The sequence below is a fragment of the Corapipo altera genome, unplaced genomic scaffold (assembly GCF_003945725.1).
Source record: "Corapipo altera isolate COAL_440 unplaced genomic scaffold, ASM394572v1 64, whole genome shotgun sequence".
In the NCBI taxonomy this organism is placed as follows: Eukaryota; Metazoa; Chordata; class Aves; order Passeriformes; family Pipridae; genus Corapipo; species Corapipo altera.
This window is the reverse complement of record NW_020884893.1, coordinates 5837364-5851106: the sequence shown is the minus strand read 5'-3', so window position 1 is coordinate 5851106 and position 13743 is coordinate 5837364. Positions and strand designations below refer to the sequence as shown.

The following is a 13743-nucleotide window of genomic DNA, read 5'->3' as shown; positions in this document are numbered from 1 at the left end:
CACAAGGCAAAGGCAAACCTGACAATCACAAGCTTTGCCACTTGTCTGACTTTCTGCACGTGTCAAACCTCCTCCAGCACTGGGCCTGTCCTGCAGTAAATGCACCAATGGTCTGTCCAGCAGCTTTGCAAGAGGAGCCCAAGCCCGTGTTTACTACAGTGTGAGATCCCCTCGCTCCAGGAACGTGAGGCATCGCTGGAAGGATGAAAGGCTGCTCAGCAGAACCCCAAGGAATCCACACAATCAGCGACGCTTGTGAAACCTACTGTTAATGAATTAACTCACAGGAGGAGAGTTCCTGTAAGGGTGAATCCAGGCTCTTGAATTTTCTTTTAATCTTTACAATCACGAAAGAAAAATAAAATTGTGTGGGAATATTACGGTAGTAGCTACATTTAATGTTTTTAATAAATTACTTTGTGTCAAGTCTGTAACAACTGTGATGAATTTCTCAAAATGGATTGCACATTGAGTCAGGGTTGTGACTGCACAAGACATCTTGTTTACTAATATATTAGTTGTTTGACAAATACTGGTCATTTTAATTAGATGGAAAATTATTTATGATGTTTCAAGACTTAACAAATCATCAAGCAAAATAATCAACAAAAGTCAACCCTACACAACTCCTTGATTAGAAGTTGGTAACACTACTTTTCAGGGTGGCAACTCTCTACCTGTTTTGCAACACAAACCCCAGGTAAGTTTAGCTTTAGGCATAAATCTGTATACAAATACCCAGTTATGTGCAGAGCCAGTGTTGTTCACTAATTCCCATTCTATTACAAACTCGTACCTATCAACAGAGCAAGAGACCAATATAATATTCACAGCATCTCCTCCAAACCCCTCAGTGGGTAAAAGATGTTTTTTCATACATTTCTTGCATATTCTCTCACACTATTACTTAATGCCACAACAACAACTTTTGAGGGCGGGAAAAGAAAACAGTGGGAAGGAATGAGGAACCTGTTGCCATTAAAATGCAGAAATTAGTAAGAGTTTAATTAACAGAAGGTTTTGGCTTATATTCCATCTCCTTACATTTCAACTCTTTCCCTTCACCCACAAAAAAAATTCCACTGCATTTGCATTTCTAGGTTTGCAGAGAACAGAGCCACAAAAAACAAAGCAGAAGCCTGAACAGGTATCAGAAATATGTTGACTAAGAAATCCAGACACCACTGAACCAAACAGACTTGAAAGCAATTACAAAAATATGCGTCCGATATTTGCTTTAAAAAAAAGGCTCAAGATTATTTTATTTTCTCTTTTGAAATAGAAATCTCAGGGATTCTGCACATTTTTGCCTTTTATCTGTATGTTTAAAATCAATTGGTGATGCAGGCATAATATTCTTTTTCAAACAACATGTTGCCATTTTTACCAGTAGTAACAAGGAATCTGTTCTTCTGTTCAGTGAATTATTTTTAACTCTCTTAATTAACATTATGAGTATAGGCCACCCATCAAGAAATTGGGCTGAAGAACTTTGTCTGCAGAATTCTGGACTGTAGCCAAATACTTTTAGTACAGAATTATCTTCTGAATATGCATCATTCTTAGGTTTAGACAGCAGTACTTACTTACACATTCACATTCTTTGGTAAACTTTGCTTTCAAAGCAGACTACTAAAAGAAATTATCAGTGGAGATAACATCCTGAGCAAACTACACATTAGACTCCACACAGTATTTTCCTCTACCTAAAATGTCAATATGTCTGTTATCAAACCCTTCCTTCCTGTCACTCTCCTGATCTTCTGACATTCAAAATGAAACTTCTATGTTAGAGGAGCACAGCAATCTACTGACCAAATCATGTGAGTGTCTGTTTATGATCTCAGGAAAAAAATACTATCTTATTGGTAAATTTTATTTAAATAAAATGCCAAACTTTGGAAAATACTCTTGATCCAGCGCATGCCTAACCTGAGCAAATGTTGTGCCTGTGAATGTTACTGAAACTAAGAAATAGCTGTTATGTGAGCAAATGCTCCATTTGCACACGAAACCAAATGTAACACTGAGAAATGAAGATCCCTTTTCACTGAATCAAGCACCAAATGAACACCAGGGTTTATCCTTAACTCTTGCAGGCACTAGCAAGAGATGTTTTTAAACTAAAAGGCAAAGTCTGAGTGTTTGGATGCAGAACTGGGTCAGGAAATTGGGGAAGAAGTTCCAACCCAGCTATTTCACGCTCCTCAATCAGGTCAGCCCAGCCTCGAGCTGAAGGCAAATCTCCAGTATTTACAACTAGACAGGGAAAGGAAGCTGCATCTGCAGCCAAAGGCCAGAAAGGAACTGGCACATGAACAGATGTGTGGAACAAAGGAGAAATAAAAGCAGTAGATGAATGAAGGCAATGGGCCCGTGGGGCTACAAGTGTCAGAGTGAGCGAAGGTGGAGGCAGAATTGGGTTCTTGGAGTAAACAGCTAAAACCCTTCACAGTGACTCAGAGTAATGCAGTGGGCATCACCAAAAAACTGTGGTATGACTTCAGTTATTCACATTTTGGACTTGCAAAGGTCTTTTGGCCATTATGGCAATCACCTTTGTATTTTCCTTACCTAATTCATAACACTCAACCTGTTCCAGGACATCTTTCGTTTTGTCTTGTTCCATGCTAGGATGTAATTTACTTTGAAGACAGAGAAATTTATCTGGGGTTGAGCATAGCTTGAAATTATGAATTTATGATTAGCTGTGACAAGAGTGGGAACATGTGTTGGATTCATAATCCATTTACTGGCTAAATTTAGGTAATCTGGTTTTCAGAGCACTTGCCAGCAGGCACATCCCTGCTATTGACAGTCAGCAAGAAAGGGCACACACATGGAGAAGTTGGCTATAATTCAGCTACTATATATTTGGACTCATGTTGTTAGTAGTGACTTCACTGAAGTCACAAAAAGACAGGAGCTACTGTGCTTCCAATCATCTACAGCAACCTATTTCTGCACCTAATACCCCACTGGATTGCAGGAAAAGTATAACCTGGGCTGTATTCTTCTTATTTTAATTGAAATTTAACCTTGTTCAAAATATGAACTTCTATATTCCCTCAGGCTGAAGATGAGCAGGGAGAAGACCCTAATTCAGTTATCTCTAAGCACTCTGGAATAAAGTAAGGTGGGTTTTATAATCGAGACCAAGAATTAGAAGTTAGATGATCTGGGTCTACTCCCTGGCTTGCCAAGGAATTCACACAGCAGTAGACAAGCTCATCAGCTTTAGATCAGCAAAAGGGGACATGAATATTATTCTTCCTCATGGGAATGTTTAACAGTATAATTGTTACTGTCCGTAAGAAGCTCATGTATGCCAGGAATAAAGGCCAGGGAAATTCCTGTCCTGTTGAATGTGAGCATGCAGACATGGCTTGCAGAGCTGCTGGAGACAAGAGAAACCACTCTGTCAAAATCATATCCAATGGAAAGAAAGTAAAGGGAAAAAAAAGTAATAAATAATATGAATAAGAAACTAGACTAACAGTAGTACCCCTGATAAATCAGCCACTATTTAAAAAGGTGAGACTTTGAGCAAACACACTTTACTACATGTTCCATGAAGGGAACTTTGTCATGAAGTGAAATCAACATGGAAGAAAATCATTAAGTGCTCAGATCGGGGCTCTTAATTGCTCTCTGCAAGTCTGAAAATCCAGAAATAAAACACACCATAAATCTTAATAAAAATATAAAGAATTTACAACTCATAACACGTAAGAAATTAAAAAACCAGCGTGTCCACACGCGCTGATCCTTCAGCAGCCCCGCACAGCAGTCGGTTAATAGCTGCACTCCCCTCCTTTCTTTGATAAGTATTTTAAAAACAAACATCTTAAAAAATACTTCTCATAAAACCCTTCTGGAGCAGCCTGGCAGAGTTTCAAGGTATCAGAGAGAGGCTCTGCTGGTGCTGAAGTTGGAGAACCGTGACTCCGCACCTCGAGCAGCCGCCTCCCCGTGCCTTCTCCTTCCCGAAATGGCAGCGGCAGGAGAAGAGCTGGCGGCAGGAAATAGCGTGAGAATGGGCTCTCTCATGCTACTTCCAGCCCTTCCTGATATCAGAGGGTGTGAAATGGGTTGCAAAGACTGTCTCTCACATTATTTCCTTTTCCACCCCAGCCAAAACCAGGAAGCACCAGCGAGGAGATTCGTACGCAGAGAAAGCACAGCGTAAAATGAAGCACGAATTCAAATTAGTGGCCAAGGCTACTAAAGCAAAAATTTAAGGATCTGTGGGCACAGTCTAATATTAGCAACTCTAGGAAAAGCAGCAGAAGGCTCATGTACCCAGTCTTTGCTTTTGATTTGCTACTGACATCAAAGCAAGTTTCTTCAGACCATCCTCAGATTTTGGGTCAGACCTTCCAGCACGGTGTCAATCCTTCATGTCCTCATGCCACAAACAGCACATGCCTGTTTGAGGGAAAGATCCTTCTTACTCTGACTACTCTGCTGTGTATTTGTGAGTCTTTAAGACCAGAGCTCCTCAAATGAAACCTGAGCTAGAAGTATTAGCAACAACAGCACTTCAAAGAGATCACGTTTGTTCGTATTTGACAGATTTGTCAAACAGGTCTTGGCACGTCAAAATGGAAATGACTCCTATATTTTTGATATTAATAATATATTTTAAATAAAATGCAATCCTCTGCCTTTAGGGAAGAAATATGAACGATGGTAAATAATTTAACATCGTTTGGGATTTTCTGTATTCTAGACACTTCTGTGTTCTTCTGTTTATTATTAGCCAAGAGCAGGATCGCATGGCAGCTTCAGCAGGAACACTCCTTCTCCTCTGTGTAAATCCCTGCAAGATGCAAGAGCAATGAAATTTGCCCTCCTCATAGATAATGCTCCCTCCTCTCAGAATACATTCCTCACAGAGACAAACTGCGGACAACCTCACAGACCACATTGTTCTAAAAGCAGAAATGAAACTAATTACTTGGTAAGTCCAGTTTAGAAAAGGGAAACAAGCTGCCTTTCCTTTCCCTGCCTCTCGAGACTGTCAAATATGCCTCGACAGGAAGTACAGTAAAGCTCATGATGAGCAGAGGCAGCTACTCTTTCAAAATGAACAGGGCTACTCCAAAGTGACATTTTCATTTAGCCAGGGAGCTTGAGTATAAAGGGCAGGATACCAGAAGGGCTCTCCAACAGATGAGGTTACTGGTCGGGCCTTCCAGCTTCACACCTCCAAAGATCCCAACTGCAGGGAAATGGGAAGGTACCTGTGGCTTTTGGTCTTTTCTGAGCCAACACAACCAGAAACTCGGCAGAGCAACAAAAAGAGTGTGTATTAATGGCACTTCTTATGGGGAGACACGGAGTTGTAGTGATTCAGCAGAAAGCACTGCACTATTTAAAGTTACTGCTCAGCAACAGGTGACAAATACCATTTCCAGACTCTGAGCACCTACGTTTAAGTTAGGGAGATACAACACATTAGGCTGAGAATATTTGTTCCCACTTTTTTGGGAATGAACATGCAGCAAAAAGTGGCTTTGCCTTTGTGCTCTGTCTACCCAGGAGAGCTCCTGACCCACCAGAAAGTTCCCTTCTCTCCTCAGCACAAACTCTGCAGATGTTTAAGCCGCCATCTCCTGAACATCTTCCTTTTCCAGATGCCTCCTGCAGCTGTGCCATCGAGCCCTGAACTTTGAAAAGACCTTCTCCTGGACTACAGCTTAACTGTCCCCGTGGAGAATCAGCTTCTATCCATGAAAAGCAGAATTGGGAAAGCAGCAATGACAGACAGAAGGGAACAAGGTAAGTCCTCACGGCCTTCCCTGTATCTTAGTGCCACCCTCATCCCACTGAGAAAGAAGGAAATAGGAGGGAAAGGACTCGTGCCAGTTCCCAAAGCACAGCAGGCAGGAGGTTGCCTGGAACAGTTGCCACACGAGCCCTGGGATGTGCCCCCTCCCCGAGCACAGACCAGCCCCTGAGCTCTCCAGGATCCCCCAAGCTCTGCACACATTTCACGCAGGTGGGGCAGAACCAGAAACAAATTCTATTCTGATATTGACATTTCTGAAAGACAAACAAGGCCCTGTAAGATACACACTCCTCGCTGTTCCCTGCTAAAAGACAGGCAAAATTGATTTTTAAACACTTGGCAGAATCTCCTTGCAAAGCCTCCTATATATAACTGTGTCACTTACAACAGTGAAAAAAATGTTCATTTTTAAAAAATGCAGAATGTTAAATGAGCCCATACCAAGACAAACTTTACACTAAGCAATTCACACTTCAAAGAATGACAGTTGAAAAAAATTAAATTTTTTTACAAACAACTCTGAGAAGTACTTTTTGTGAACAAGAAATGTTTAGAATTTTAAAGCAATTCACTGAACAAAGAATCCATTAATATTTAAGAATTTGTTCAACTTTCAAGAGCAAGAAAGGACTTTTGGAACTGGATTGATCTTGAAAGAGAAAAGCCACTTTTCCATCTCCCATTTCCCGTATGCCTTTCTTGTTTTAAATGGGGACTTCAAAAGGGAATAGTGTTCAGGACCCAAAACTGCTCTCTGAAAAAGCTGACAAGCCCAACAGTTTGCTCAACTTTCTTTTTAAACTTCTATTAGCTCTAACAACAGCAGCTTGTACATTCAAATTACAACAGTCCTTACTTGATGAATCTCAGCTACATTTTATATTTTGCCTTTGCTACATTTTTGTTGGTGGGTGCTCACTAGGGTTATTTTGAGGTATCAATCAAGTCAGATTTTATAGGAAATAATTTTTGTCAAGTCCCTTTTTTAATTTAATTTAATATGATAAGAACAAGTTCAGCACTTTAAAGTGATGTTATCCTCCAAGCCAACATTTTGCCACTAAAAAGTCTCCTACTATGCATTTTCTGCTATTAAAAACAATATCACTGCATGGTCAAAAATGCCAGAAAGGACAAGAACTACCAAAATTAACAATTAGAAAGCTCCTTCTGCAAGATTGTAATATCTTTTTTTTTTTTCCTACAAAAAAAAAAATCTAATTTGTCAGCAATGTTCAAGGTTTATTTTTGGCTCAACAGCCCATGATGTAGAATTAAGCGTTCCACTAGATGGAGCAGGATGGTAAAGCCATCATGAAGGCCACTTCCCTTGCTGATCCATGAAAAAGTCAATGTCCAGGGATGATAAGAATTTTAGCTTTCTTCTGTGCTTTCAGGGCAGAACAAAATTTGTTCCTCTTTCAAGAAAGGGCAACACGAAACCCTCTTAGTGCTCAGCAATATTTACTTCTTCCCAGCACAGAAGCTGACTATTAACAAACACTAACCAGAAAGAGATAACCAAGCACTACCAGAAACAAAACCAGCTTTTCCTCACTTCTATCAACTTTATGCTAGAAACACAAAATTTACTGGATAGCTGACTGAAAATGAAAATCTTGTAGTAATTTTTTATTTTGTAGCAACTGAACTTGCAAAAACCTCTGTGCCAAATGATCAAACATAAGTCATCTAATGCAAAAGACATCACTGTACATCAAACAAATTCACACTGGAAACAATAGCAAAACTTCAAAGAGACTCCTACAGACCTACAGCTGTGCAAGTCATAGTAAAATTATCTCTCTTGTCTCTTTTCAAACAGAGCTAATTGTTGATTTACCTTTCAGTCTACCTAAACAAGCAAACAAAAAAAGAACCATATAGATTTTATTTCATCAAGTGCTCTTTCAGAGATGCAGCTCGAGACAAACTGCAGTTGCCCATCATCATGTGAAAAGAGAAATCTGCATGTCTGTGACCATTAAACCTTACTTCAGCTTCTCCAAAAGAAGTAGAGTATAAACTAAGAAATAATATTTTTAACTATTAAATATATTCCAAATATAAGTCCTGCAATTCTTGAGTGCAACACAACAAAAATACCAGGAATGGTCACAGTTATCATGAGCACTTTGCCACAAAATTCTGAGCCACAGTATGTTGCTGTATGTGATAAGTAACTGCAAACATGCAGTAGTGTCTCAAGACAATACTAATTATCACAGTGGTGTAAATACCAGAGGAGAATGAATCTCTCAGATATGTGCAGGAAGGCACATAAGGACAAGTCCTGGTGACTGATCAGAGGCTGCCTCCCGTGATTGCTGCTGCCATCTCTTTAGTTTTGGATAAATAAACTGCACTAGAAACTAAAGTGACAAACATGGGCTTATTTCATACCAACGTACTTTGGAACTTCTGAAACTTGCTGCAGCACCTGAGGTGGGAGAGGGAGGAAATTTAGCCTTTGAGACAATATAACTGTCCCCTCATTAAGGGGTCAGCCTGTATTAAGACCATTTGAAAGCATCTGCAAGGTTCTCAATGTAGACACTGTCTAACTGAACCACCTCTCTGAATAGCTGATTACCAAGAATTCTCTCTGTAGCAGACATTCCTTTTCCAAGGTATGGAAAAATAATCATCAGGACATGCAAATCACAGTCATTACCAGTCAGTGACAAAACCATCTCCAGCCCACTGGAAGCAATACTTACTACTGTGCACAATCAATCAGCTGATATTCGTTAGATCTCTCATAACAGGCTTTCACACCTTCGTCTTGCCAAAGTGTTTTTGTGTGTTCATAAAACTCCTGAAAGAGGAAAACACTATTAGCAAAATGGATTATAGATGAGGAGCATCAGCAAACAGTAACATATCATTAAATGATGCAATGAACGGGAAACAGCAGCATATTTAACAAAAATCTTTAGACAGTGTTTAGAACCTGACTACAAGTTCAGTTGGCTTTCTTAGTTAACGTTCTGTAACGCTTAAAGAATTGCTTCTCCACCACTTTTATTGAATCCAAACATAAGAAGAGTTAACTTCTCATTAATGACAACTCTGTTTTTAACAATCAATGCTAATTGGTACATTTGTTCTCTAACTCATGATTCCACTGTATGTTACATTTATGTGGCTGACACAATTTTTTTCTTCTTCAACGAAACACTCCTTGGTAATTCTTACATAGAGGTAACAAATGATGATTAGGTTTTACATGACTTTGCAATTTAGTGAGTACCTTCAGGGACTATGTAGACATCTGTACCTTACTTAAGTCTGTATCACTTAAGTCAGAGTATCTGCAAAATTTGTTCTTTTACAGTGTAAAAAGACATTGAACTATGGAAGAAATACAATCATACAAGGCCAGATCTTGTTTTGTCTCAACCTTAAAAATTATAAGCCAAGATACGAAAGCAGACAGTCAAAAATGCAACGCTTCAGCTTTGCTGAACTTGTAATAACACAAGTATAAAACACAACCAGAAGCCCTTTCTTTTATATATATATAAAAGATTCACTTTGGCTCCAACAAGGCATGTGCAACATGTAATTGTATTTCTGGCTATCACTAAGAACTCTGAATACTTAGAAAGAACAGCAGCAGCCTGATGACTTAAATACACACACACACCACTGTGGGCATTCCTTTTATCAACGACCATGGGCTTTTCTTGGCTCTCTCTCAGGGTTTTAAAGTGTTTTGGACTAAATACTTTTATTTTAAGTGGCTCAGGTAGCTTATTCCAAATAATTTTTTTAAATCCAGAACAGCATAAGACCTTTAAAATAGTTGCTGTCTATATTCTATTTTTCCCCCTCCAGCCTTTTCTTAAGAGTAGAATTATTTTAAAGAAAAAGAACGTATCTTGAATAGCCATTTTACTGCTTCAAGGTTCTTCCATCTCTTGGGATATCAGTCTCTCACATTCTTTTACTATCAGTGTAGTATAAAGAAAGAAAGGGCACATCCAAATATGACTTCAAAGGTTTCACTTGAAAATATCTTTAAAAAAATTCCCTTTCCTATCAGAATGTTAACTAACACCTGAACTGCACAGAACAGTAGATCCTTTAAAGATGCATAATGGCATCTTAAAGGAAATTTAGTGATGTCGATTTTCAAAGCATCCTCTTCGTGTATAAGATCATATGTGACTGTGTGATCTTACAACTGTGAATACCAATGATGGAAACAATCTATCAGATGTAAATTTGATCTTGCTTTTATTGGTATTAAATACTCACTAACTGCACATACACACCAGCCATAGTAAATGCAACATACAATTCTACATTTTGTCCTGGTTTCTTTTAATATATAGATTTTGTTTATATAAACATCTGATGCATCCTTTCATTTTGTTCCACGCTTTTAGGAACTGTTCATGAACAAAAAGACCAGTTAAATTTATTGCATAAGTAGGTAAGAAAATTTTACTTGATTTTTAGTATTTGCAGACTGTACAACCATTTGTTTTTGCTATTAAAGGACATAAGAGATTAATCAAAATCTTAATTCCAGTCCAGTTTTCTGTCTCCTATTGCTGGAATTATGTTTGTTGGATGCTTTAATTTTGAAGATTTCCAATTTCTTGGCAGCTGGGAGACTGTTAACTCCCTTCAATCTACAGCTCTGTCACAGTACAGTGAGGAAAATATCTTTCCAAAGCAAAAAGGAGAGGGAAGAGGAAGGAAAGGGGAGAAAGGGGAATTATCTGCAATCTCACTACCAAGCCCATTTTGGGGTAGGTTTCTATATTTATTTTCAAAAGTAACAGTAGTACAATACAGAACATCATATGACTCACTCAACTTATTACTACAAAGCTGGGAAATTGAAAAATTGAATCAGCAATTGTACAAGACTTTTTTTTTGCTGAAACAGCAGCTGTTTCAAATGGACAGACACCACTTAAAATTCTCATCAAGATAACTTACACCAGACTTCAGATGGTTAATTAACTATCTGGCAGAAATATACTTCTAAAACAGACATCTGCTTCAAACTGGGGTCAGCATCTGCCAAGCCAATTATATCCAAATATGCCCCCAAATACTCACTTCATCCTGCTTTATAGTAAGTAAACAAATACTAAGCAAAGGTTAGTTTACAGAGAGCACAGTAAAACATTCTTCATCATCAAATGTAGATATAAAGTGAAAAACAGGCAGTGCCTTAATAAAAGAAGTCACAGCATAGTAAAACTCTGCCTCAAAAATCCTTCCTCATTACTGCTTCTCACTGTAACTATGACACTCTGGCAGACAGCTGACACAAACCAATTATTTCAAAGAACTTCCAAACTCCATCATACCTTGTGGAGAAACAGTTGGGAGTAGTTTCCACAACCAGACTCTTTAAATGAGATGAAAAATAAACCCAGTTCCTGGTCTTAGTATAAACACATTGATAATCAAAAGCCCAGGATTTAGTTTACCAGAGCAGTTACATATTGTTTAGAAGAGTCCTCCCTGTGTTTTAAAGGCAGTTTTAACTTCTAAGAAAATATGTGAGTTACAAGAATGGGATAAAGATCAATGTTTGTGCCTTGTTAGGCCAAATTAGCAATAAAATATTTAAGACTGTCTTTATGCCTGTCCTGCTAATCTGAACTATAACCAGCAATGCTTAGGCAATCTCCTCAGTATGGTTATTAACTGTCCATGTGGGATGGAAAAAGAATTTAAGTTCACATTCTTTGAACTTTTTATTGGCATTTCAAAATCAGATCTACAGCAAGTAATGAGTAATAGATTATTATACTAGGACACAGTGGGGGTTTTTGAGGGTGGCTTTTGATGTTTCTTTTGGTCTTTTTTGTCATTTGTTTGTATTAATTTTGTTTTTAAAACCGAACTACATGACTTGTAATAATCAAATATGAAGGCCTCTTATTAACAAACCACTTTTTTTCTTTAGGCCACATCAAATACATCTTCACACATGTTGGGGCTAATGCTGACCCAGGTTACACAACTGTAAACTAGGAAGGTGTTCACCAAAGCAAAGGCAGAACCAGGTTTGCAGAGTTCCCCCCTTGCTTTATTAGGAGCCTCCTTACAGTAGTGACCGATTCTGGAATTAAGACATAGTAACTGGTTGCAAGAAAACCAAATTCTCCCTCCTCCCCAATACACCTACACTAACCACAATTCAGAAATAATATTTAAGAGAAAGAATAACACAAGAAATCCTCAGCATCCCATCTGAATCATGGAACGTAGCCTGGGGCTACTCACAGGGAAGGCAAGTAAAACCACAAGATTTGTGAGGTATTTAGGTAAAACAGGGGCTTCAGAGGCCACTAGAAAAATCAAGTTAGCAACAGGGTTTGTTTTGAGTTAAATAGGTCTAATTTGTACGAGAGCTCTAAAAATAATGTGTTAGGAAACAAATTAACCAAAAGTAGCAGGAAAATTTCCTGAAAAGAAATATCCAGAAAACTAGTCCTTACATGTCTGGTTCTTGTTTCCACAACACTGATTCATTTGCTGGCACATTCTAATATAACAGACTCTACAGCAGCATCAACACAGGTTTTCCTTGCCCTATAAAATGGAACTCTTCACAAAACAGCTAAAATAAACAAATAATACTAAATAACAATTTGGTTTGAGATGACGTTCCACAACAAACAGGATCTAAATGTTAGGTTCCAAACGCTCCACAGCATTTGCAGTATATGCTCAGACTATCCATTCTTGCCCTATGCATACTTAAAATTGAAAAAAAGAAAATTCAAATTATGTCATTTTCCATTAAAAAAAAAAATAAAAAATGCTGCAGTTCCACAACACACACCCAAGATCCTGTTTAAACTACAGCTGAAGCTGTGTAAAGCAACAAGAGTCAACAGAAGTGGTGACAGGATGGCACCACCAAGGCAGGTGAGAAGCAAGTTCTTCCTAAGCACTGTGTCAGAATTGGAGCATTTATTCACCACCAGAACAGACTTTACACTTTTTGAAGCACCAACATAACCCTAAAGAGAGAGAAATCCTCGAGTAGGGAAAAGAATGCCAACATAACAGAAATCTGAGCAGAACAAACAGGGCCTGACTTCAAATCTGCTCAGGCTGGGCTGGGCATAGTTTGATTTCTGGGCACAGTCCTGAACAAAAAGGCTACAGAAACTATAAAAAACTCAGAGAAAATCCCCTGCCCAGGTAAAACTTCTCTGGTCTCAGATAACTGAAGGATCAAGGATCACAACTTGCTGCTGATGAGGAAGCCTCATCTCTCATCATACCATATCATCACAATACTTAGAAAGTCATACTTATGTGAAATGTATCTCATTATTAATGTTTTATTTATTAGGTGAAGCTTTCTCCACCTGCTGAAAGTTTCCCAATCCAATGAGTCAATAGGCAACATTTGTAAATCACTTGTATTCACTTACAGGAATCTCTGCAGACCTCCAGAGAAAAAAAACCCCAGTGGAAATCATCATGTGAAAGGGATGCTTGGAAAAGAGTACTTTGTTCCAGAAAGATCTTGCTGCCACAATTCTCGATTAGAAAAGGGGCATTGCAGAGCCTAATCAAATTTAAAACTTACTTGTATTGGAAAATTTCAGCAAGTTCAATAAATGGCAGCAGGTAAACAGGGGGACTGATAAAAGTCAAACCAGAGCAAGTGTTAAAAGAACTTGGAGATTGAGCGTTTTGGTTATTAAAAAAAAAATAATCCTCAAGAGACAAACTCCAGGCCTGGGAAAAAATAAAGGAGCCAAGGTCTGCTTTTGAGAGGCATTCTAAAAGCATAAAATATTAGCAGAAAATGAAAGAATAACTGGACATACTGTCTACAAGGTTTTGTTCCCTCCAGATATATAAATACTCAAGAGACTTTGAAAAAATGTTTATGAAGCAATGTTTTATAGGCATTAGGATGTTGGCAGGGAAAAACACTGACAGAGTTCTTGCCA

The 13743-nt window shown here is 38.4% G+C and overlaps 1 protein-coding gene across 1 annotated transcript in view; it reads right to left on the bottom strand.

Annotated features, from left to right (window-relative positions):
* GNAS (GNAS complex locus) overlaps window positions 1-13743 on the bottom strand; it is a 140545-nt gene that overhangs the window by 28700 nt on the left and 98102 nt on the right. Inside the window, exon 5 of the mRNA XM_027645789.1 lies at window positions 8515-8612. Within this exon, the coding sequence (XP_027501590.1) occupies window positions 8515-8612 (98 nt within the window). The remainder of the gene's footprint in view (window positions 1-8514; window positions 8613-13743) is intronic.